The 23,582-nt window shown below is 60.5% G+C and overlaps 1 protein-coding gene across 1 annotated transcript; it reads right to left on the reverse strand.

Annotated features, from left to right (window-relative positions):
* Nucleotides 1–336: 336 nt before the first annotated feature.
* Nucleotides 337–22,673, reverse strand: EXOC3L1 (exocyst complex component 3 like 1). The gene is made up of 13 exons (XM_084644471.1): nt 21,940–22,673; nt 19,876–20,036; nt 16,749–16,968; nt 15,284–15,962; nt 14,990–15,107; nt 12,810–12,935; nt 10,786–10,886; nt 9,687–9,797; nt 9,194–9,335; nt 6,375–6,497; nt 4,884–5,039; nt 3,034–3,158; nt 337–1,382 (listed from the first exon to the last, which is right to left on the reverse strand). The coding sequence occupies exons 1-13, from the start codon at nt 21,983–21,985 to the stop codon at nt 1,196–1,198; spliced, it is 2,295 nt and encodes a 764-aa protein (XP_084500597.1). The 5' UTR covers nt 21,986–22,673; the 3' UTR covers nt 337–1,195.
* Between the last annotated feature and the right edge of the window lie 909 nt (nt 22,674–23,582).

Genomic DNA, 23,582 nt, shown 5'->3' on the forward strand with positions numbered 1-23,582 from the left:
AATTCCTATGATCCCGGGCAGGGAATAGGACGGGGGAAGAGGAGTGAATGGGAGGTGGGGCCTTGGGGGGAAAGAGGAGGGGCAGAGGCGGGGCAGGGGAGGTTCCGGCACTCCGGCTGGAGTGTGTGATTTATATATTACAAAGTTGGCAACTCTAGTTGCAAGAGAGTTTGGATTTGTCTGTGTTATAACTAGGCCGGGAAGGAATCGATAAGTACTGGGAAATGTCAGTACACATTGATTTCACTGCACCCCTCCCCCCCAATGAAAAACATTTCCCTCGATAATCAAACTGTACCGACTGGCAAAGGAAGAACAACGCGGCTGAAGTTCATCTTTGAGTTTGATCAAAGGGTCTTTACTGTGTATATTCTGACATGGGATGTTGGCAGTTCATGTTAAACGGCATTAAAGCTTTAACTTGGGGAATCTGAACGTCCTCTGTCGCTAAATAATTATTGTCTGATGCCTCCATTATCTGACCCTCCATGGATTCTGCTGTGAACATTTAAATAGATCAAAATACAAAAATGCTTAAACATCAATGTTCTCCATCAAAATGATGAACCACTAGCTGAATTCTGCCCAGCCCAGTCAGAACCTGTCAGGCCGTGCTCTCAGCTGGTCTCTGGCACCACGTGGTAACAGCCTGCCCTGGGCACGCGAAGGGCATGGGAGTGGGGAGGGGCGGGAGGAAGTGCTTGTGGCTGGACCTGGGGAAGGAATCCTGGGGAAATTCCCTTTCTGCTCACCACCGCTGTGATCCCACCATGTGAAGCTACCAGCCTTAGCTGGCCTGTCCCCTCTGCAGGCTCTGGGCTGCACATACGCTGGGAGGGCTGAGCAGAGGGGGCAGCTGGGAAGCAGCACAGAGCAGAGGCCTGGAGACCCGAATGGGCAGAGCTGAATCTGGTGGTTTAGCCCACCCACGGTTAGGGGGCCGGGGGCTCAGTGGGCTGAGGGCTCCCTGGGCCAGCAAAGCAGGTGCCAAGGTGTCAGCCAGTGGGAACTGGGTGCGGAAGCCTCCCGTCTCCTCCCTGCATAGCAGGGCTGATGCCCAGGCTTTCTCTGCCCCGTTTCCGGAGCCCAGACGGGGCTTCTGCCCAGTCCCACCCAGGGCCTCTCAGAGGTCCGTCATTCGGAGACACCGCTGGCCAGGGCAGGCTGCAGACAGCCGGGCTGCAGCGTGCGTGTCTCAGGCACACTTGCCCTTGCGAAGGCAGAAGGGGAGCTCCGGAGCCGGGACCAGGATGTTGCTGAAGATGGGCTGGTAGTTTTCGGGCAGGGACTGAGGATTCTGCGCCATCATTTCCAACACCACGTTCCGGACCTCCTTGGAGACATCGCCCCGCAGATCCAGCAGGATGGAGACGTGCTCGTCACTGTGGGGAACAGGAAACCAGAGACTGAGACACCGAACCCTTTACCTCTTGCTACCTTCTCGGCTCTCGGGGCTCACCCATGCTGCTCACACGTGGGATCTCCTCTCAAGCCCAGAGGGGCCGGCACCTCGCACACCTCTGAGGTCCCCCTGAAGTGACTGACTGCGTGCTGCAGAGCCTGGAGTGAAGCGTACTGCACTGAGGGGAGAACACCACAGTATCATCTGTTTCCTGCAGGTGTCCTGTGCAGGGACCTACAAAATTCACGGCCGTGAAAAACGTGTCATGGACCATGAAATCTGGTCTTCCCCATGAACTCCAGCTATTGTAGGCAGGGGCCGGATTTCCAATTAGGCACAGTAGGCACGTGCCTAGGGCCACCAGCATTCTAGGAGTGCCTAAAAGTTAAAAGTGGGTTAAAAGTTTCCGTTTTTATGGAAAACACGAAGGTCAGTGGGGGGGGGCAGGGCACTGAAGATGCTGTGCCTAGGGGCGCATAAGGTATAAATCTGGCCCTGATTGTAGGGGGGCTGCGGTATTGCCACCTTTACTTCTCTGCTGCTGCTGGCAACGGTGCTGCCTTCAGAGCTGGGTTTCTGCCCAGCAGCTGCCTCGCTCCAGCTGTCCAGTTCTGAAGGCAGCACAGAAGTAAAGATGGCAACACTGCAACCCCCCCCCACACACACACTTGCCTTGCAACCCCCCACGTGACCCTCTTTTGGGTCCGGACCCCCACGGTTACAAACACCGTGAAATTTACTATTTCAATATCTCAAACCAGGAAATTCAAGAGTTTTAAATGCTATGACCATGAGATTTACCAAAATGAACCATCAATTTGGTAAGGCCCTAGTCATGCGGCTGCGTCCCTCGTTCTACGTCTTTTGTGTTGTGGCAGGCTGAGAAGTGCCTGGCCAGCAAAGCCACAAACCAAAGCTCAAGCATTTGTCACTAAATAATAGACTTTTTTCAAAAGCAAAAAACCCCTTTATCTTTCTTCCATATGTTCTGGTTTGGGCTGATTTTGAGTATCAAATGTTGGCCATTTTGTTTCTCTCCTTTCAGCCCTGTGGCCCCTGAGCACAAGCGAATGAAAGCAGGAGTGGGGACTCTTCAGGGAAACGTCTTTTCTTTTCTTATTTTTCCCTACATTTTTTGTTCTGCCGTGCTGGGAGTTTTCAAACCGCCCTCTTCGCTGGAAAAGTCAGAGTGTAGCACAAGGAACAAGAGGGTGGGCTCCACCTCCGCCCCTCCCCGGCCATCAGTCATTTATTTATTTTGCTCCGTGGCCAAAATCAACAAAAGGGGGTGGGAAGCCCTAAAGTTCAACATTTGGAAATAAAACAAAACTCTTGTGAAAACCACCTCCCCAGGAGCCAGAGCATTTCTCTGTCAGTCTGTGCCACTCTGACTTGGTGACTCTCTTCTCCGTGCTGCCCACAGGCGAGCCCGGCCCTGCCCCTGTGGCTCTCGCGGATGAACAGGATTGCAAATACCACTGGAAAGGTCCTTCAGACGTGTGCCATGGGGTGGGGGTTCAGGCTTACACTGGAGACAGCCTGTGTGAAGGCAGCTCCCCCTACTGGCAGAGCAGGACCCCCCATGGCAGCCCCAGTGTAACGGGCCTTTCTCGCTGCGCTGGGTTTGCTACCTGATATCGGGGTACTTCGTCATAAATCCCAGGACCTCCAGGCTGAGCAAGGCCGGGTCTTGGAGGCGGATGAGCTCCTGGAGGGCGAATATCACCTCGAGGGTCTGCTCGCTCTCGGCCAGGCCCTGCGGGAAGGAACCAGCCAGCACAGGGCGCATTAAGCGCCGGCCAGACACAAAGCACCGCCCCAGGGAGCCGTACGGCAGCAGTGTGCTGGCATGCTGGCCCGCAGCACCAGCTGGAGAGAACTCACCAGACACCCTCAGCAACCAGGCCCGACGCCCGTGGGTGCAACTCAGTGTGTGTCCTCCATGCTTGGGCCACAGAGAGCCCTCTGGGCTGATGTGCCCATGCCTGACCCTCCCAGGCCTAAGAGAGGGGTGATCCAACCTCCCGCAGCCAGCACTTGGCTCAGCCTAGCGTTGAGAGGGGCAAGGTGAGTCAACGCCTCCAAAATGGTTAGCTGCTGAACAATGTCGCTTTGGATTCGTGAATCTGTGTCATGGACACTGAAGAGTTTTGACCGAACTGAACCAATTGAAAGGTTCCAGGTATGTCAAAAGGCAACGTTTTGACCCAATGAGAAAAACTGGTTTTGATTTCAGGCATTTTGATAAAAGGCAAAAGGAAAGGAGGACTCGTATCAGAAAACAGCCGGAGGAGGAGGTAGCCGGAGGCCGCCCTATCAGCTTAAGCCCAGTGGGTAGCATGCTCCCCTAGCACATGGGAGATCCAGTTTCAGTTCCCCCAGGATGGGTTTGAACTGGGGTCTACCAGGTTGCAGGAGTGCCCTATCCAGTGGGCTATGGGATAGTCTGGAGCAGGGCTGTCTCAAGCTCTCCTGCTGAAGCTGTGTTACTTTGTGTATTTGGGGTGTAGGAAGGTGCTCCGGGCTGGAACTGAGGGGTTTGGAGGGCAGGAGGGGAATCAGGCCTGGGGCAGAGGGTTGGGGTGCAGGAAGGGGTGCAGGCTCCGGCTGCGGGTGGGGATGGAGATGAGGGGTTTGGGGGTGCAGAAGTGTGCTCGGGGCTGGGACCAAGGGGTTTGCAGGCTGGGACAGGGATCAGGACTGGGGGGGTGGTTTGGGGCGTGGGGAGGTGAGAGATCTGGCTGGGGATGGGGCTGGGGATGAGAGGTTTGGGGTGCAGGAGGGTGCTCCAGCCTGGGATCGAGGGGTTTGGAGGGCGGGAGGGGGATCAGGGCTGGGGCCGGGGGTTGAGGTGTGGGGGGAGGCTCCGGGCGGCGCTTACCTCAAGTGGCTCCTGGAATTGGCAGCATGTCTGTTCTCTGGCTCCTATGCGGAGGCGCAGACAGGCAGCTCTGCGTGCTGCCCCATCCGCAGGTGCCGCTCCTGCAGCTCCCATTGGCTGTGATTCCCGGCCAATGGAAGATGTGGGGGCGGCGCTTGGGGCAGGGGCAGCGCGCAGAGCGGAGCCCCGTAGCTGCTGCTTCCGGGAGCCATGCGGAGTGGACCACAACCCTGCTCCCCGGCTGGAGTGCCAGAGCAGGGCAAGCCCCAGACCCTGCTCTCCAGTGGGAGCTCGATGGCCGGATTAAAATGGCTGGTGGGCCGGATCCAGCCCACAGGCCATAGTTTGCCCACCCCGTCCTAGATCCACCAGGCAAGAGTTGTTCTCACATGCTTTCCCTGGCCCCATAATCACCCACTGCCAGCGTGAATGACTATGAATTGCCACTGGGGGGGGGAGCAGATAATTCCCTCTCCCTTGCCCCCCGTGTGACTGAAACATTTCCGTCTGACTCCACCTCAGCTGGCCGCCGTGACCACCCACCGGCGATACCGACCCGCAAGCCTGACCTTGTGTCTCTGGGGATGCAGCTTCTCTCACCAGGTTGTGGAAAAGCTCCCTCAGCTGGCAGGCATCCTGGTGCAGCCGGGTGGAGAGCTGGCTCCGCTCCTCAGCGCTCCGGCACACCATCTTCTTCTCCATGAGCGCCCGCACGTAGTGATTCATGACCAGGTGCTCGCTCTCGGCCAACAGGAACTAGACCCCGGCAGGAGAGGAGAGCGGGAGACAGTGAGACACGAAGCCATTTGCTGTGGCTACGCGGGGGGGGGGGGGGAGCGGGGAGACCTGGGGCAACCGTAACCAGCAGCAACGAGACAGGAGAATAATGTGGAGTGAGTGGGATTCCTGCAGGGCAACAGGGCAACCCAGGGCAGGGAGCCACTGCAGCCCCTGGCACTGCTCGGCAGCACCAGCAGCAGCATGCTCCGTCCTAGGCATCTCCGCGGGCGGACTGGAGGGAGTGTGACGAGGACGGGTGGGCCGGCTCCGGGGGGAGTGGAAGGGCTACATGTCTACGGTAGCGTGGCTAGGTGGCCTACGGGAGGAGGCAAGAATCTGCAGGGTGATCCCGACAGGAGGGGGGAGGAATATGTAGGTCCCCCCAGGGGTGGCACTGACTCGGGGGTGCGATTCGGGAAGGGAACGGGTGGCTGAGCGCTGGGGGCGTCTCCCGGCAGTGAACCGAGCGGTCTCCCAAAGCTGAAGAGCCCTGGGGAGCTCGAGAGCTCGTCTCTCTCATGTCCAGAAGCTAGTCCACTAAAAATATGACCACCCCCCCACCCCCGGGCATCTCCCCAAGGCAGGTGCGACGCCCCGTCCGCTGGGACAGCCCAGGAGCCCAGCAGGCCTCCCGAAGGTTATGGACAGCATCCTCGCCTGCATTTGGGGAGGCCGGGGGTGGGGGAGAGCTGGGGCCAGGAAGGAACAGCTGGGGTGGGTTATTCCAGCGCTGCCCCCCACCCCCGATTTCTCCCCTCCTTGCTCCAGCCCCGCCCTGCTCCCCCCAGCCCCCTTGCTCTCACTCTCCAGCCCTGCTCTCTTCCTCGTGGCTGGGCTGGGCTGTGCTGCCTGTTACCCATGCCAGTGGGGGGCAGGGTCTGAGGGTGGGGGGCAGTCCTGGCTCCCCAGCCCATCCTTTGGGGGCCACCCCTTGTGCCACGGCTGCTCCTGCCTGCAGAGAGCTCCTGTCTCCAGTGTCACCTGCTTCTTGGAAAGGAGCAAGGGCGCAGGAATGTTCTACCTCATCCGGTCCCCGCAGAGGGGCAGCTCCAGCCTGAAAACCTCGGATCCAACTGCTCTGACCCCCCAAAAGGCCAGCTCCTCTCCGTCAGCCTCCTGGGTCCCACTGGCCCTGCTCCCACCCCTGTTATTCCCCCCCCCACCCACGGGCACAGGCCCAATGCAGAGGGTGCAGTCCCAGTGGGAGGCACCATGCCTCCTGGAGCTCCCCAGTGTGCAGGGGGCATGCTCGGCACCATGCCCCTTCCCAGGGCTCAGCATGCACCCGCCGAAGGGGAGCAAGCCACGTACCGTGAAGATGGGTTTCCGGACGTGGGAGAAGTCTCTCATGTACTTGTCGATCACCTCGCACATGCTGTTCACCAGCTGGGCCCCAGGCAGCCACTTGCGGGACGGCAGCTGCACGGTCAGGGGCTGAAACATACACGCACACACATGGTGTCAGGCGGAGGCTACAAGCCCAGCCAGATCTGCTCGCTCCCATTCCACTAGTATCTCAGTGGGGTGTTAAACAGCAGCTACTAAAGACGGGTATTTTTAAATCAGCAGGTCCGGATAACTTGCATCCAAGAGTTTTAAAGAGCTGGCTGAGGAGCTTGTTAGTGTAGTAACCCTCACCCCTGCACTAGCAGCTGTGGTGCAGCAGGACCGAATACTGGCCTGGGGAAAGAGACAGCCAAGGAGAGGGCGGCTCAAGCTGGGGAGGGGGCTTGGAATCCATCCAAAGGGTCAGCTGGAAAAAGCTGTTACAGAAGGAGAAGAACTGCGCTGCTGGGCTAGCGGGTGAACCGGATCCTGCGTAGGAGGGGAGGGGAGAAAATAAAAGGAGAGCAAGAGCAGGGAGCTGGGACGAGAGATGGAGGAAAGAGGGAAAGGTTTCAGGTCAGAAGAATCAGAAAAAAATAGTTAGTGCTGTGAGCGGACGCCGGTGGAGCGGGGCGGGGGGTACGTGAGCGGACGCCGCTGGAGCGGGGAGGCGGGTACGTGAGCGGACGCCGGTGGAGCGGGGAGGCGGGTTCGTGAGCGGATGCCGGTGGAGCGGGGAGGCGGGTTCGTGAGCGGATGCCGGTGGAGCGGGGAGGCGGGTTCGTCAGCGGATGCCGGTGGAGCGGGGAGGCGGGTACGTGAGCGGATGCCGGTGGAGCGGGGAGGTGGGTTCGTCAGCGGACGCCGCTGGAGCGGGGAGGTGGGTTCGTCAGCGGACGCCGCTGGAGCGGGGAGGCGGGTTCGTGAGCGGATGCCGGTGGAGCGGGGAGGCGGGTTCGTGAGCGGATGCCGGTGGAGCGGGGCGGCGGGTTCGTCAGCGGATGCCGGTGGAGCGGGGCGGCGGGTTCGTGAGCGGACGCCGGTGGAGCGGGGCGGTGGGTTCGTGAGCGGACGCCGGTGGAGCGGGGAGGCGGGTTCGTGAGCGGATGCCGGTGGAGTGGGGAGGCGGGTTCGTCAGCGGATGCCGGTGGAGCGGGGCGGCGGGTTCGTGAGCGGACGCCGGTGGAGTGGGGAGGCGGGTTCGTGAGCGGATGCCGGTGGAGTGGGGAGGCGGGTTCGTCAGCGGACGCTCCTGGAGCGGGGAGGTGGGTTCGTGAGCGGACGCCGCTGGAGCGGGGAGGCGGGTACGTGAGCGGACGCCGGTGGAGCGGGGAGGCGGGTTCGTGAGCGGACGCCGGTGGAGCGGGGAGGCGGGTTCGTGAGCGGACGCCGGTGGAGCGGGGAGGCGGGTTCGTGAGCGGACGCCGGTGGAGCGGGGAGGCGGGTTCGTGAGCGGACGCCGGTGGAGCGGGGAGGCGGGTTCGTGAGCGGACGCCGGTGGAGTGGGGAGGCGGGTTCGTGAGCGGACGCCGGTGGAGCGGGGAGGCGGGTTCGTCAGCGGACGCTCCTGAAGCGGGGAGGTGGGTTCGTGAGCTAGGATCTCCGGACACACGGGAGAGAGAGTGTCAAGGGAAACCGAAAGGAAGTGGAACTGGCGGAAAAGGGGACTGATCGGAAAGCTGTGCTACATGCAAACAGGTCCTAGAAGCAGTGAACAAGAAGCCCACCCACAAGACACCTGAAGGACGTGAACAGAGAGAGGGACTGTTTGAACATCTGTTGATGGATGTAGTTCAAAAGGGCCCCCGAGGGGAAGAAACCCCGCCTGTGGATAAACGCAGTGGAAAGAGGCCCAGCCACGGCAATATCAACTCTAAGGAGCACTTCAAGCCGAAGAGAAGCAAAGAACAGGACAGCAAGAGTGGAGCTGGCCTTATAGCCAAGGAGAGGAAAAGCTGATTCTTCTCTGAAGTGACACAGTCTATTGGTAAGAAATCCCTTTTGTTCTTGTTGACAACAATGGATTTGGTACTAACGGCAGAGCGTGTACAAGCTCACAGCGGTTGATGAATGGGTACCCTGTGCTTTATCGGTATAAGTAGTAAGTCTCTGCAATAGTCGATATTATTTATGCTCCTGGTACAATATGGGAGTTTTCCCTTGTAAAGTCCGAAAAATTTTAAACGATCCCTTTTGTCTTGGTTGACTGTGCCTCTCCTCACAGTGTAGCCTAGCCTAGCCGGGTCTATGGGTCAACACATTAATGTTGGTTTTCAATAAGTTTGGAGCAGTGGGGACGTTCCAGAAGACTGGACGAAAGTGACAGCTGTGCTCATTTTTAAAGGGGTGAACTGGCTGCCCTGGGTAGCTTTAGTCTGACATCAATTCCTAGGCAAGATAATAGAGCAGCTGATACAGGCCTCGGTAAAGAATGAAAGGAGGGAAATGTAATTAATACTAATCAAGATGGGTGTACGGAAAATAGATCCTATCAAAGCTAATGATCTCTTTTGTTGAGGTGGTTACACGTTTGGTTGACGAAATGGTGGTGACGTCATATACTTTGACTTTAGTAAGGCGTTTGACTTGGTAACGCACAACGTTTTGATTAATGAACTAGAATGATATGAAATTAACAGGGCCCACGTTAAACGGGTTGAAAACTGGTTAAATCCAAATGGAGCTGTTAACGGGGAATCGTCGTCTAGCGGGGTGTCTCCAGAAGGGTCCTGAAGGGACTCAGTTCTTGGCCCTACGCTATTCCCGGCTCCAGGAGCCCTGCAGCCCCTCTTAGATGTGCGTACCTGCAAATCCAGCAGCAGCTCCTCCAGCAGCAGCCGGCAGGCCTTCTTCTGGGTCCGGTCCAGCGCAGTCTTCAGGGAAGAGGGGATTTCAGCGGGCTTGGCAAGAGATGCACTGCCAGGGTGCAAAGTGGAGATGGAAGAGCTGGAAGGAGAAAGAAGGAGCTGAGGGATGGTCAGCTGGGGCAGACGGCCTGGGAGAAGGGAAGCATGGGCTCTGAGGAAGGGTGGGGGAAAGCTCTGGGGAACAGGGAGTGGAGGGCAGGGAATCAGGCCTAATCGGGGGGATATGGGCTCTGGGGAAGGGGTCAGAGCCAATATGGGAGTGCAGGGACTCTGAGGAAATGGTGGGTCTCGTGTCCTTGGGGGTGGGGGCTCTGGGGTAGCAGTGACTGGGGTCTGTGCCCAGTGTGGGGGCCATGTGCTCTGGGGAAGCAGTGGGAGGGGAGCGGATTTGGGTCGCAGGGAAAGAGCTGCCAGTCCCCTGCCAGGTTACCTCAGCGCCATGTTGTTGTTGAGCACAGCCAGCAGGTAGGAGATGTAATGCTTGGGCCTGGCTCGGTCCTTCTGGTGCTCCTTCCCGCACTCCCCCAGGGCCTCTCGCAGCCTAGGACACAGCACATGGGACTGTGAGGGCTGGCAGAGAGGGGACCGGCCATGGAGCTGGAGGGCACCGGGGACTCTCTCCATGGGAGCCCTCTGCCCCTGGCAGCAGCTTCTGGGAGGCCCGGGCTTCCCTGGGTGGGCGAGGCTCTGAAACGGGCTCTGAGCCCTGCACAGAGCCCAGTGGCTGGGCAGATCACCCTGGCGCCCGTTGGGCATTGCATGGCTTGGCACATGCTCAGCCTGGGCATTCCAGCCTCTGTGGTGCTGATGTCTGGAAACTCCTGGTGCGGAGTGTCCCAGGGCAGGGGCTGGGCAGGCTGGGGCACAGGGCCCCGATCCTGCATCAGCTGGAGCAAGCGCTGCTGAGCAGTCGCCAGGTAACTCTGCCTCCCTGCAGGATGCAGCCCAGGGAGCCAGGGATGGGGGGCGCACGTATCCAGCTACTGCGTGGGTCACATTTCCTCATTCCCAGCCTCACCCTGCACCATGCACCCATGCAGGGGGCAGGGCATGCCATGGGGCACACCTAGGGCTCCCTTGACCCTCTCCCACGCAGCAGCCTGGCCGTCCCTGCTGTGGCACCTGTAGGAGGAGGCCAATGAGAGCAGCGCCTGAGCAGACAGCTGGTGGTAGGATCCTAAGAGCCAGCTAATCCCCTCCCAGGGCTGTAAGGCCCTTGGAGAGCGAGGGGCTGCGGAGGGATAGCCGGGGAAGGGTCCTTAGGAGCCATGGCGCGAGGCTGGGGGGACGTGGGCTGAGTACCCAGGAAAGGAGCACTCAGTGAAGACCGTCAGCTGGGGACAGGATCCAAAGGGGGTCCCAGCCCCTGGATGCCTGACCCCGGAACGGCCCAGCGCTCCAACAGGCCGCAATACGCTGGCCTGTCCGGTCCCCCTGAGATGGGCGGCATGGGATTCCGCCAGCCTTTGCCATCCTGTCCTGGAAGGCAGGCCTCAGGAAGCAGGGGGCACCCCAAGGACACCACTGACCTGATCAGAAAGGCCTCCAGCTCGTCCATGGCCATAGCATAAATCTTCTGCTGCAGAGAGCCCGTGACCTGGGACGCCACCCGGATATTCTCATCCAGCATCTGGGCAGGGAGAGCAGGATGTGGGGTCACTGCCCTGTCCGCAGGCTCCCCCCACATCCCTGGCCGGGGCTCCGGTGCTGCTTGCTCAGTGAGGCTGGGGGCCTTGGCCCCCAGCTCCGGGCTGGCTGGCCTCGCCCCTGTGCTGCCCCAGTGCCAGGCAGGGCAGAGGGCAGGACCCCACTCGGCTCTCTGGGGATTTGCCGGCAGTTCCAGTGCCAGAGGACAGCTGGTGGGAGCCAGGCAAGGGACCTGGCGTGGGCTCCCCTGGCATCAGCGGGGCCCAGGGGAGATGGAGCCATCATGGTACATTCAGGGGTGAGACTAAGCAGCATGTGCCCCTGCCAAGGGGTGGGGAGCGGGGAACGTGGCTCTGGACCCCACAGCTGCCCCCTATGCTCTCAGGCCAGGCTCACTCACCACCTTACCCCTCCTTGGAGCCTGGCTCTTGCTTCTCTCTGTCTCTCCACCTTCCGCTCCCTGGTGCCTATGCTGCCCCCAGGAGCATGCCCTGAGCTAGATGGCAATGTCTTGGGGGAAGGCGCCAGGGTGCCTGTGCAGGGCCTTCACTCGCTGCCCTGCTCCCCTCCGCCCCCAAAGCAGGCCGTGGGGCAGCGCAGGGGCGTTGCACTGGGAGAGGCTGCCAGGGCAGAGTGACCAGCGCTCTGGTAACCTTCCCTTGGCAGCCTGGCCACACTGGCAGTGCTCCCAAGCCCACGTGACCCTCCCAGAGCAGGGTAGGTTGGTGCAGCTCAGATCCTCCAGGGATCTGAGAAGCCGTGAGGGCAACCTCCCTAGCCCAGCACACCCCAGCTACTGCAGGGGAGAACCCCCAGCCCAATCACTGCAGGAGCGGCAGGACTTGACCCCTCCATGCACGGCGGGAAAGGCAGGTCCTCCGGGGAGCCCAGAACCAGGCCAGCCCAGTGCAAGGTCTAGGGCACGGACGGAGGAGCAGGTGCCCCAGGGTTCCAGGTGACCCCTAGCAATACAGACCCGAGGCACAGAAAGAGCTCTGCAGGCGGAAAGCCCGACGTGCCGAGAGCGCTCGGGTAATGGCCACGGCTGGGGGCAGCCATGACCAGGGTCTGCAGCACCCCCTGCCCTGCCCAGCTCCTCGCAGGGCACTGCCAGTCCCCTTGCCCTCCTCAGCCCCCTCACAGGGCACTCCTAGCCCCCCTGCCTGGCCTGTCTCCTCACAGGGCACTCCCAGCCCCAATTCCCTGCCCGACCGCCTCACAGAGCACTCCTAGCCCCCTGCCCCACCCTGCCTGGCCCCCTCACAGGGCACGGCCAGCCCTCTTTCCCTCCTCTGCCCCCTCACAGGGCACTGCCAGCTCCCCTGCCCTGCCTGGCCCTGCCCTCACAGGGCATTCCCAGCCCCAATGCCCTGCCCAACCCCCTCACAGGGCACTCCCAGCCCTGTGCCCTGCCCCGCCCGGCCCCCTCACAGGACACTGCCAGCTGTCCCGCCCTGCCTGGCCCTGCCCTTCACAGGGTATTCCCAGCCCCGATGCCATGCCCAACCCCCTCACAGAGCACTCCCAGCCCCCCCGCCCTGCCCGTCCCCTCACAGGGCACTCCCAGCCCCCTTGCCCAACCCCCTCACAGAGCACTCCCAGCCCCCCCGCCCTGCCCATCCCCTCACAGGGCACTCCCAGCCCCCTTGCCCAACCCCCTCACAGAGCACTCCCAGCCCCCCCGCCCTGCCTGTCCCCTCACAGGGCACTCCCAGCCCTCTTGCCCATCCCCTTACAGGGCATTCCCAGCCCCGATGTCATGCCCAACCCCTTCAAAGAGCCTCCCAGCCCCGCTCTGCCTGGCCCTGGCCCTGGCCCTGCCCCTGCCCCTCACAGGGCATTCCCAGCCCTGATGCCCGCCCAATCCCATCACAGAGCACTCCCAGCCCCACCCTGCCCCACCCACCTGCATGACGATGACAGGCAGGGCCGACTGGAAGAAGCCGAGATGATCCATTTCTGGTTCCTCCTCTCTGAACCACTCCTTGAACTCCACCTCCAGCGTGCGCCTCATCCACTCAGTCACGCTGGCCTGCCCGACGGGAGGACGAAGAGGTGAGACGGGACGCCGGGCCCCTGCTCTGCTGCGGCAGCTCTAAATGCCCCGGGGTGGCCACAGACCGCCCTTCTGCTGAGACTGCAAATGCGGGGCTTAGGTTTAAAGCTGAGCCGCACGACAAACACATGTGCGCAGTGAGATGGGGCTGCAGACTGGGCTGCCCCGTCAGGGGTAGGGCTGAACATTTGGGATTATTTGCTCAAGTGGAACACCAGAGTATCTCCCACCACAGGGGCCGGTGCCCATGGGGGAAGCCAGGGGATGGAGCACAGCAGGAGAGATGAGAGGATGGCTCAGGCCGGCGGGTAGGGCTGTCTCTCCAGGCAGCACCACCACGTGCTGGGAAAGGAAGGCATCCCGCCGACGTGGTGCTGAGGGAGCGGGCACAGGGCGGGCAATGTCAGGGGCATGCTCGTTAGCTGGCGTGGCTCAGGGGGCAGCAGCGTTTGTCTCTGTTCCCCCTCAGTCGCTCCAGCCTCGGGAGTGAGGCTGCGGGGTGGCAGGGCGCGCAGGGCAGAGAAGCAGCTCAGGAGCAGGGCCCGGCTGCAGTGACAGAGGGGCTGTGCCCGCTGGGGGGCAGCTGGGGAAGAGGCCATGGTGGAGGCTAAGGAGGAAAACTCTCAGCAGTGAGAGCTGTTGGGGAAACCCCACGTTTGCCTTAAGTGGGAGCTGAGCAGAACCCTCCTGAAGGGTCACAAGGACCCGTAACAACTTGTGGTGATGGGGAAAGGTGCGAAAGCGAGCCGGAGCCCGACTCAGCCCAACCCAAGTGCCCGGCTCATAGAACTCAAGGCCTGTGTCGTGCTCAGGCCTGGTAAACAAGAGACCCGCATAATCAATTAACCAAAATGGGCTTGTCGGAAACAAAGCCTAATTAGTGGACAAAATAACGAGGGACTGGGCTGTTCCACCCACTGCTCCCTTGGGGGCCTCAGGAAGATGCTGGGGGGAAGCTGGCAAACTGAAAGAAATGGAGGGAGCGGGCTTCACCATCATGGCCGCCACCCCGCCGTCTCCTGGGCCCCCGGGATCCATCGTGACATCATTGTGCCAGAGGTCCTGACCTGACCGGGCCAGAGAGAAGGACCCCGATCAATCCCAAACACCAGCTGGGAGGTGAGACTTTGTCACCCCCTTCCTCAAGTTGTCCTTTTCCTTCCCTCTTGTCTTTCCTCTTCCCTACCTCTCTCCTTTTCCCTTCTGTCCAATAAGAGTCCGGCTTAGCCGGCCGACACTGTATATTTTGCAACACTGCTGTTAGCCTGGGACCAGAGAGGCAGTTAAAAGCAATGCCCTGAACAGCCCGACGCTGGTACAAGCTTGCCAGCTCTCGGAGTGGCTGAGCAGCCGTGGGCTGAGCCTGTGTTTCTCCAGCAGCGAGGCTACCAGTGAGAATCGGCACCAGAGATAGATGCTGCATTTTCTCTTTGCTGTTCTGTCCTCTCCCCTTTTGTGTGTTTTGCTTTGTCTTCTAGCAAACAGGATCGGACTTTACCAGCAGCAGCAACAGCTCCAGCCCGTCTCTACTAACTTCTGCTCGTTGCCCCGGAAGGACAGTTATTCCCATCTTTACACCTTTCCTTCTTGTCTGTATCTTTAACCGAGGGTTACAAAGGCTGTTAATGCTGTGTTTGCCATGGGACCAAGCAGGCCGAGGTCTCTGGGTACGAGACCCCGAGCCTTGTGTAACGCTGTCTAATACTGGATATTAACAAACCTGGTCCACTTGTTCCATCGGAACCGGGGGGCAGTGGAATGGGCTCTTCCTGGCCCTGCCACTGCAGGGAGCTTGCCACGGGGCAGAGGGCGAATGAACAGGGGAGGAGGGGCCCAGCAGAGCACACAGCACTCTGTGTGTGTGTGTGTGTGTGTGTGTGTGTGTGAGAGAGAGAGAGAGAGAGAGAGAGAGACACACTGTCATGGCTTGATTCTCAGGTTTTGCTGGGCCCTCACCACCCCTTCTCCGAAATGGGCAACTCCAGGCCTGCGTGGGATGCTTGCTACCGCATCCTCCCTAGCTCACTCACCTTGACTTTCGCCACATATTTCCTCTCCATCTGCTCCACCACCTCTGGGGACACCAGGGGCTCCAGAGTAGACACGTCCACCTCAGGGAGAAGGTCTGGGTGACCCATCATTTCCGGGCTGCGGGGAGGAACAAGGGGAGCCAGTGAATAACACCATGTGCTCCAGGCAGATGGACGACTTCCAAATCGGACTTCCAAATCAAACATCCACGGGTGTGCGCACCCCCCCCCCCATGCCAGCCCCGGGCTCCTCACACACACCCCGAGCTCCCCCACCCCCTGCCCGGCACTGACCTGTGGTACACATGCAGAACCCAGCTGAGGAGCATGAAGATCTCTTGTTTGTCCAGGTCCCTGCTGAGGATGTCCTGCAGGTGGTCGGAGAGGCCCTGGTGGTACATGCGGGTGCAGATGCTGAGGATGTCGTAGTGAGGTGGGCAGCACTGCACCATCAGGTCTTTCACCACACGCAGCTCCGCAAGGATGTCACTCTGCAGCGCGGCCAGGTGCCGGCCCAGTCCCGGGCCCTTCACGTCCCCGTGAGCGGCCTTGAAGTGGGCAGCAGCGATGGTCTCCTGCATGACCTGGTAGAACCGCTGCCTCCAGGCTTTGGGGCGCCCAGGGGCAGGGAAGCGGTGGGTGCGGGGTCCCAGCAGCAGGGCATCATCGACGCTCTCTTCTCTCTCAATGATCCGCACGGCAGAGACGAAGAGGGCTGGGTCCTCCTGCACCAGCCTCACACTGCCGCCCACGACGCGCCACAGCTGCTGGGCCAGTGCGTCGCTCAGCTCCTGCAGGCCCCCGAAGAAGGACTCCACCACGCCCAGGGCCTGGTCGTTCGGGAGGCTGCTGCTGCAGTGCAGCTGGGAGGAGATGTCGTCCCGCAGGCGCTCCAGCGCCATGAGCCCGGCGTGGGCCTCCAGGAGCTGCTGGCCTTGGAGGAGATGGAGGGACTGGGCAAGGAGCTCGTGTACTGCGTGGAGAGGAGACATCCAACAGCCTGGACCCTGTGGGAGCCAGATCCTGAGCTGCCCTGCACGGACAGCAGCAGGGCCCAGCGCTGGGAACACGGGCTCCCACGCTCAGCGCAGGCGAGGGGGAGAGAGACCTTCTGAGCAGGCCCCCTAGAAACCTCCTCCTGCGGCCCCCCACAGGCAGTGTTAGCTGCCTGCCTGTGCCTGGCACCACGCTGGGCAGTTGCTCACCCCATTGTCCAGGGTGGGGTGGGCACAGGACAGGACTGGCAGTCCCTGAGCAGGGAGCTCCTGGCTAGAAAGCCTGGGTCCTACTGTCGCCAGACAGGCAGCTGCGCTCCCAGGACGTGCTTGGCCAAAAGAGCCCAGACTGCTCCCTCATGGCCTGGGGCTCTGCGGGAGCATGATGTGCACCCGGCAGGCCCCCGCTGTGCCCACGCCCCTCTCCCAGCCAACGGGCTCCGTCTGCTGGGGACCACGTGGCTACGGGGGCATAGCCAGGCTTACGCCGTTATGGGGTGACTCTGCGGCGCCCTGGGACCTCGGGGCTGGGGATGCCCTCGGTGAGGCAGCAGCGTGAGCAGCATCCACCCACGCCGGGTGCTCTTGCAGTTAGGTGCAGGGCTGGGCCTTACCTCCAGCCCCTTGCCTGACAGCGCCCCCAGGACCTGGCTCCTTCAGCCAGCTGCGGGGCTCCGTGCCCACTGGGCACCCAGGCCCAGCGCCCCGCGCAGGGGCCGTATCACACACCAGGGCACGCTGAGGCCTGGCTCGGTGCCCCTTACCTGAGGAGAGCTGGGGCAGCGCCCGCATGACGGCAGCCATCTGCGCGTGCTCCGTCACCACAGCCCGCAGCGGCGCCAGCCTCTGGAAGCCCTCGGCACTGCCCAGCAGGTGCCATCGCACGGCGCAAAGGTCCCGGCGTACGCTCCGCATGTCCCCAGCCGCTGAGCGCAGCTGCTCCAGCCCCGAGCTCACCCCCTCCAGGTGGGACTGCACGGTCGACTGGCAACACAGAGGGCAGGGACGGTGAGCAATGCCCAGCCCCACAGGTCTGGGGAGAACCTACCCACCCCCACATTGCTCCCCCAGCCCCACCCTACACACAGCCCCTCCAGACCTCCCCCACTTCCCTAACCCCACCCTACACAGCCCCTCCCCCACTCCCTGAACCCCCCCGACACAGCGCTTCCAGATCCATCACTTCCCCAGCCCCACCCTACACAGCCCCATCACTCTCCTAACCCCACCCTACACAGCCCCTCCAGACCCCCCCACTCCTCTAACCTCACCCTACACAGGCCCTCCAGATCCCCCTCCTCCAACCCCACCCTACACAGCCCCTCCAGACCCATCACTCCCCTAACCCCACCCTACACAGACCCTCCCCCAATACCCGAACCCCCCCGACACAGCCCTTCCAGATCCATCACTTCCCCAGCCCCACCCTACACAGCCCCATCACTCCCCTAACCCCACCCTACACAGACCCATCACTTCCCCAGCCCCACCCTACACAGTCCCATCACTCCCCTAACCCCACCCTACACAGACCCATCACTTCCCCAGCCCCACCCTACACAGCCCCTCCCCCAATCCCCGAACCCCCCCGACACAGCCCTTCCAGATCCATCACTTCCCCAGCCCCACCCTACACAGTCCCATCACTCCCCTAACCCCACCCTACACAGCCCCTCCAGACCCCCCCACTCCTCTAACCTCACCCTACACAGGCCCTCCAGATCCCCCTCCTCCAACCCCACCCTACACAGCCTCTCCAGACCCATCACTCCCCTAACCCCACCCTACACAGATGCTCCAGACTCATCACTCCCCCAACCCCACCCTACACCGCCCCTCCAGACCCATCACTCTCCTAACTCCACCATACATAGCCCCTCCAGACCCCCCCACTCCTCTAACCTCACCCTACACAACCCTCCAGACCCCTGCTAACCCATAATTACTCTCTGATCTAGGGACTTCTTGATGCCAACTGGTAGAGGGAGGATAATGTGGGTGTGGGGAGCATGGGAGTAATACTGGTGGGGCAGTGGGTGTGGGGTCGGTGGGCATAATACTGGGGGAGGGGTGGGTTGGCACAGAGAGGGTCAGTGCAATACCAGGAGGGGGTGGGTGGCTGCGGGGGTAATACCGGAGGAGGGGTGGGTGAGGCAGGGAGGGGTTGGGGGTGATACCAAAATACTGGGGGAGGGGCAGGTTGGCACAGGGAGTGTAATAACACTGGAGGGCGGGGAGGGTGTAATACCGAGGGAGGGGCGGGTGGGGGTGATACCAGGGGAGAGGGCGGGTGCAATACTGGGGGTGGGGCAGGTGGGCGTCGGTGTAATATTGGGGGAGGGGTGGGTGGTTGCGATACTGCGTGGGAGGGGTATGTCCGTGGGGGGGGGACGTGTAGGCGTGGGGAAAGATGATTTGGGGGGCCAGGGAGCAGGCTGTCCCCTTCGGATGTTAATCATTAGTGGCATGTCTCAGCCACAGCCGCCGTGGCCCCGGGGGAGTTTGCTGTGCCGTGGCAGCATCCAGCAATCCCCCCTGGTCCATACCCACGCTTCCACATGGCTTCTGGGATTTAGACGTGAGCTGGGGACAAGCCCCCGCCTCGCTCTCCCTGGGATCCTCCTATGTTTCTTGGTTTGACCAGAGCAGATTCTCCACCCGGCCATGGGGCACAGATAGAAATGGAGGTGGGAATGGCTCTCCGGGAGCACCCCCCCCACACACACTGAGGCTGCTGCTGCTCTGGGCCACAAACTCCTGTGGGGAGCCGCCTTCTCTCCCTTCGGTGCTCAGGTCCCACAGTGACCACAGCCCACGCGCCCCCTTCTTCACCACCAGACAGGTCACCCCCTCGCCCTCATGTCCCACCCTGCCTTGCGACAACAGCCAGCAGCTGCTCTCCCCAGCTCTGCTCCCTTTGGCCCCGGAGCATCTTTATGAACACAGACAGACACCCGGGATTTCCCCGGGGCGAGACCGGTCCGAGCCGGCTGCTCTGCGTCCAGCCCTCCCCCTGTCCGACTGGGAGATCATCTCTGAGCAGAGCGAAGAACAGCAGCTACAGCCCCCGGAGATGCCCACATGAGCTCACAGGCCAGTGAGACAAGTCTCTGGCCACCTGCACAGGCGCCGACTCCGTGGGTGCTCCAGGGCTGGAGCACCCACAGGGAAAAATTGGTGGGTGCTAAGCACCCACCGGCAGCTCCCCGCCCCCGCCACAGCTCACCTCCGCCTCTGCCTCTGAGCGCGCCCCTGGGTCCTGCTTCTCCCCCCTCCCTCCCAGCACTTGCGCCGCGAAACAGCTGTTCCGCGCGGCAAGCCTGGGAGGAAGGGGGGAGGAGGGGGAACCTGGTGCGCTGGGGGAAGAGGCGGGCCGGGGCACGGATTTGGGGAGGGGGTCCAGTAGGGGCAGAGTTGGGGCTGGGGCAGGGGGGTGCGAGCACCCACCAGCACCAATGAAAGTTGGCACCTGTGGCCAGATGGGCATGTGATCCGAAAGCCTTGGGCTCTGCTCTGTCGTGTTCATTGTGATTTGGGACAGACGTGGTCGTTTCCCCAGTTCAGTGCTATCCCTGCAGCCTGCCGTTGGTATGGCTGGAGCAGTTCCAGCCGGAGAGTCCCGGCTCCTTCCAAAAATGCCTCTGACTTTATGCCCACAATTTCTCACACTCTTAGTCTAAAGGCAAATTGCCTGAAAGAACTAGAAAAAGCCCTGGGCTCGGTTCTGGGAAAGCTGAGCAGTGTCCTGACATGTTTTCCTGCTTTGAAATGGCTCCAGTTTCGAATGGACTAAGTGTTAGAAAATGGCATACGCTCCCCTGGGGCAAGGAATCCCAGGTCACAGGAGGCCTAACCTCTCTGGGCCTAGGGCCCCCTGCAATGAGCACCCACCTTTAGCCGGGATTGGATCGAGCTGTTTCGCTGGGCCTCCCGGCTCCGGTAGTGTCCCAGACCCTCCAACTTGTCCGGGCGGTAAAACACCGCCGAGGCCCATTTCAAAGCAGCGCCTCTTGCTAACTTCTCCGCCTTCTCCGCTTCTGGCCATTCCTCATCTAGGGGCAATGTTATCAGTTAAGAAAACAAACCGGAGGCAGCGTCTCCTTCGCAGACAGGAAGAGCATTTCCACTCCAGCTGCTTCCAGAGGACGGAGGCACAGGAAGCAGGGTGTGAATGTACACATGCCTGCATGCGCACACGGACATGGGGACAGGGACAGACAGGCAGACACATGAGGATGTGGGGACAAACGAGCGCTCAGCTGCCACCATGGTGAGAGACCTAATAAAATCCTAGAAAAGTGAGCATACGGACAGCCAGAAGCACAGTAAGGGATGTGGACAGACAGACACACACACGTGGACAGGCACACCCTAGGGGATATGGGGAACAGACACACGGGGACTGCCAGACAGAGTTGTCAAGTGTCCCTCAGCCTGCCTGTGTGCAGGGCCCTACTCCACACAGCCCCACGAGGCTGCCCCCTTCCTGGCTGCCCCAGAGCTCCCAGTGGGATGGCTGCACGGAGTTTGGAGGTGCCCCATGCCATGGGTTTGCTGCCTGGGAGCCGCTGATAGGGGCCTGTGAGCAAGGCAGTGACTCAGCAGGAAAGATACAGCCGCAGCTGGCAGGGACTTAGTGACCAAGCAGGGAACGCAGCAGTCTGGGGTCAGTCCAGTCCTACTCACTGGGCACTGAGCCTGCCCCTCCCCTGGGCATTGCCCACTGCTGCTTCCCCAGCAGCCGGGTTACAGCCTCTCCCCTGAGCACCTGTGCTGGGGAGAGGGAGCTCAGGTGAGCTAGGAACGAGGAGTGCCCTGAACGCTGCTCCAGATACAGTGGGGGGTGAAATGGGGTTCCCTGAACAGGCCCAGATGGATGTTGGAGGTCGCATGGCCCCGGGTGTCTCTTCAGTCTCCTAACAACCCTGGTTCTGTGCGCCTGTCTCAGACTGCGTCTGTGAACCAGAGCAGCCCTCCCCAGGTCCTACTGCCCTGCTCTGCGTAGCAATGCAGACCCAACTGGGGCCACTGCCTGGCACCTACCCTCTCTCAGCACTGCTGCTCTCCTGGCCTGGCACGGACAATGCCGTGGGCGTGCCAAGGGCTGGCTGAGGTTCTTCCCCGAACTCGGTGCTGCCTTTCCCCTCATTTCCATGCCCCACATTCGCCAGCAGCTTCCCCCGCGCAGCGGCCCCTGGGATTGTCAGTAGTTATGACACAGCGGCCACACCCCGCGTCTGCCTGGGCAAGGCTCCACGGGGCTGGGTTCTGGGCACCACCAGGCCCAGGAGACTGGGCGAACGGCAGCCCAAGGGCAGGAGGAAAGATGGATTTGTGGAGAAAGCGAAAGGGCTTTGGGATAAACCAGCTAACACGAGGCAGAAGTGGCTGCAGCTTGCTGCTGGGTGGGAGCGTCGCTTGCAGAGGGGTTAGTCCCAGGGTAGCGGGGCTGTGATAAGGGGCAAAGGGGTGATGGGAAGGGAAGATGCAGGCTGGCTACCGAGGAAAGCTGCTTGCCAGTGAGGGGTTGGCTGGGCTGTGGAATCACTTCCCAGGGGAGCCCCAGTCCTGGGGCATTGAAATAGCACCGGCCTAATGCCTCAACACTGCACTGTAGGAATAGCTGCTTTGCCATATGAGCCTCCTGCCCCGTTCCATCACTCTCTTCCCAAGGGCAGGGCAGAGGCAGCGATCCTAAACATGCCCAGATGGCAGGCAGAGGAGATGTACCCCCGCCAGGGGCAGGGGATTACCCCCATCCTCACTACCCCACAGGCTATGAAGGGATCCTGGCCAGGGACAGATGACTGAGAACCCCCCCAGACTTGGAGCCAGGCTTCACCACGGTCACCCCAGTGCAGGGAGTCACACCACTCCCCAGAGGGACTGGCCCAGCATGGGCTGCGTGAGCCCTGCGGCCCCCGCTGCCCTCCCTCGAGCCGCAGTTCTCATTACCTCTGCGACTGCTGGAGTCCTCCTCCGGCTCGGCAGACGTGCCCATGGCTCCAGCCGCTGTGTGCAGGGTTCAGAGGACAGGGCTGGGCTGAAGAGAGGAAGCACAGCCAGCAGTTTCCTTCAGTGATTCCACTCACAGCTCCTCAGGGGCTCATTGTGTTACTGCAGACACACTCAGGATGTCGGGGGGGAGGGGGAGGCAGCTCCTGCTCTTGACATTTTTCACTCTTTGTGAATGTAACTCGCTCCATGCACAGTGTCATACTGTGGGTGCATCGCGGTTTGTGCATGCCTGTGTGTGCCCAGCATGCCGCCCGTGGGTGGCTGTGTGTGCACGCCCTATGTGCACAGGTTTGTGTGTGCATACTGTGTGTACATGTCTTTGCACGGCAATGTGTGCCGGTCATGTGCGCAGGGCTGTGGGTGTGCATACCACATGTGCTTGGCTGTGTGGACGTCTGGATGTGTAGGGGATTGTGGCTGCCTTTGCAGAGGCATGTTTCCCGTTATGTGCCTGTATATTTTTGTGCATGGATCTGTGTTCCTATGTGTTTGAGCCCCAGGTGGATGTCTCTCCAGTTCCCTTATGCCGGCTACGCGTTGTTGCCATATGCTTGTGTATTTGGCTGCCTGAGTGTATAACGTGTGTGCATCTGTCTGCATGTGGCTGCCTCTGTTCATACCACGTGTTGTGTGTCTTGGAGTTCACACTCTATGTGCCTGCGTTCATACTCTATGGGCATTTGTCTATGCCACTGGCTGCTTGTGTGTATATTGTTGACCACCACAAAAACCTGCCTACCATGGAGTTCAGTCGCAAAATAACAAAGACACTAAAAACCACAGGAAATCCCAAAGTAAGGGTCTTTCACCAGTTTGAGACGTCACTTTGGGAACAAAAAGAAAAGGAGTACTTGTGGCACCTTAGAGACTAACCAATTTATTAGAGCATAAGCTTTCGTGAGCTACAGCTCACTTCCTCAGATGCATATCGTGGAAACTGCAGCAGGCTTTATATATACACAGAGAATATGAAACAATACCTACTCCCACCCCACTGTCCTGCTGGTAATAGCTTATCTAAAGTGATCATCAGGTGGGCCATTTCCAGCACAAATCCAGGTTTTCTCACCCTCCACCCCCCCACACAAATTCACTCTCCTGCTGGTGATAGCCCATCCAAAGTGACAACTCTTTACACAATGTGCATGAACAGGAGCTGTTCCCAACCTGCTCTCATAGTCCAAACCCACCTCCTTCCCAAGGTTTGGTTTTATGAACACGGACAAGAACAATACAATCTTCTCCCCAGACTGGGATGCTCCTAGAGTTCCTCCCTCAATCAAAACTGCTCAGCTCGCACCCTAGATCCTCTCTCCCCACTGAGACACTCCCATCTCCTAGATGGAGCAATGAGTCACCTGCCTCTGTGAGTCAGCAGGACTCATGTAACCCTTTCCCAGAACCCCTGCTAACTGGGCACAGTGTTTCAGGCAATTCTGGAGAATTACACCAAAGTAATGGTGAAAATCTATGGATATTACCACCCAAAATAATCATAGAAATGGAAAGAAGAAATGCAGAAGACCTACTGCAAATATGTACAATTCCAACCACAAATATCTGACTTACACTTTTTGCAT

Source organism: Lepidochelys olivacea (genome assembly GCF_965140295.1).
Source record: "Lepidochelys olivacea isolate rLepOli2 genome assembly, chromosome: 12".
NCBI classification, from domain to species: domain Eukaryota; kingdom Metazoa; phylum Chordata; order Testudines; family Cheloniidae; genus Lepidochelys; species Lepidochelys olivacea.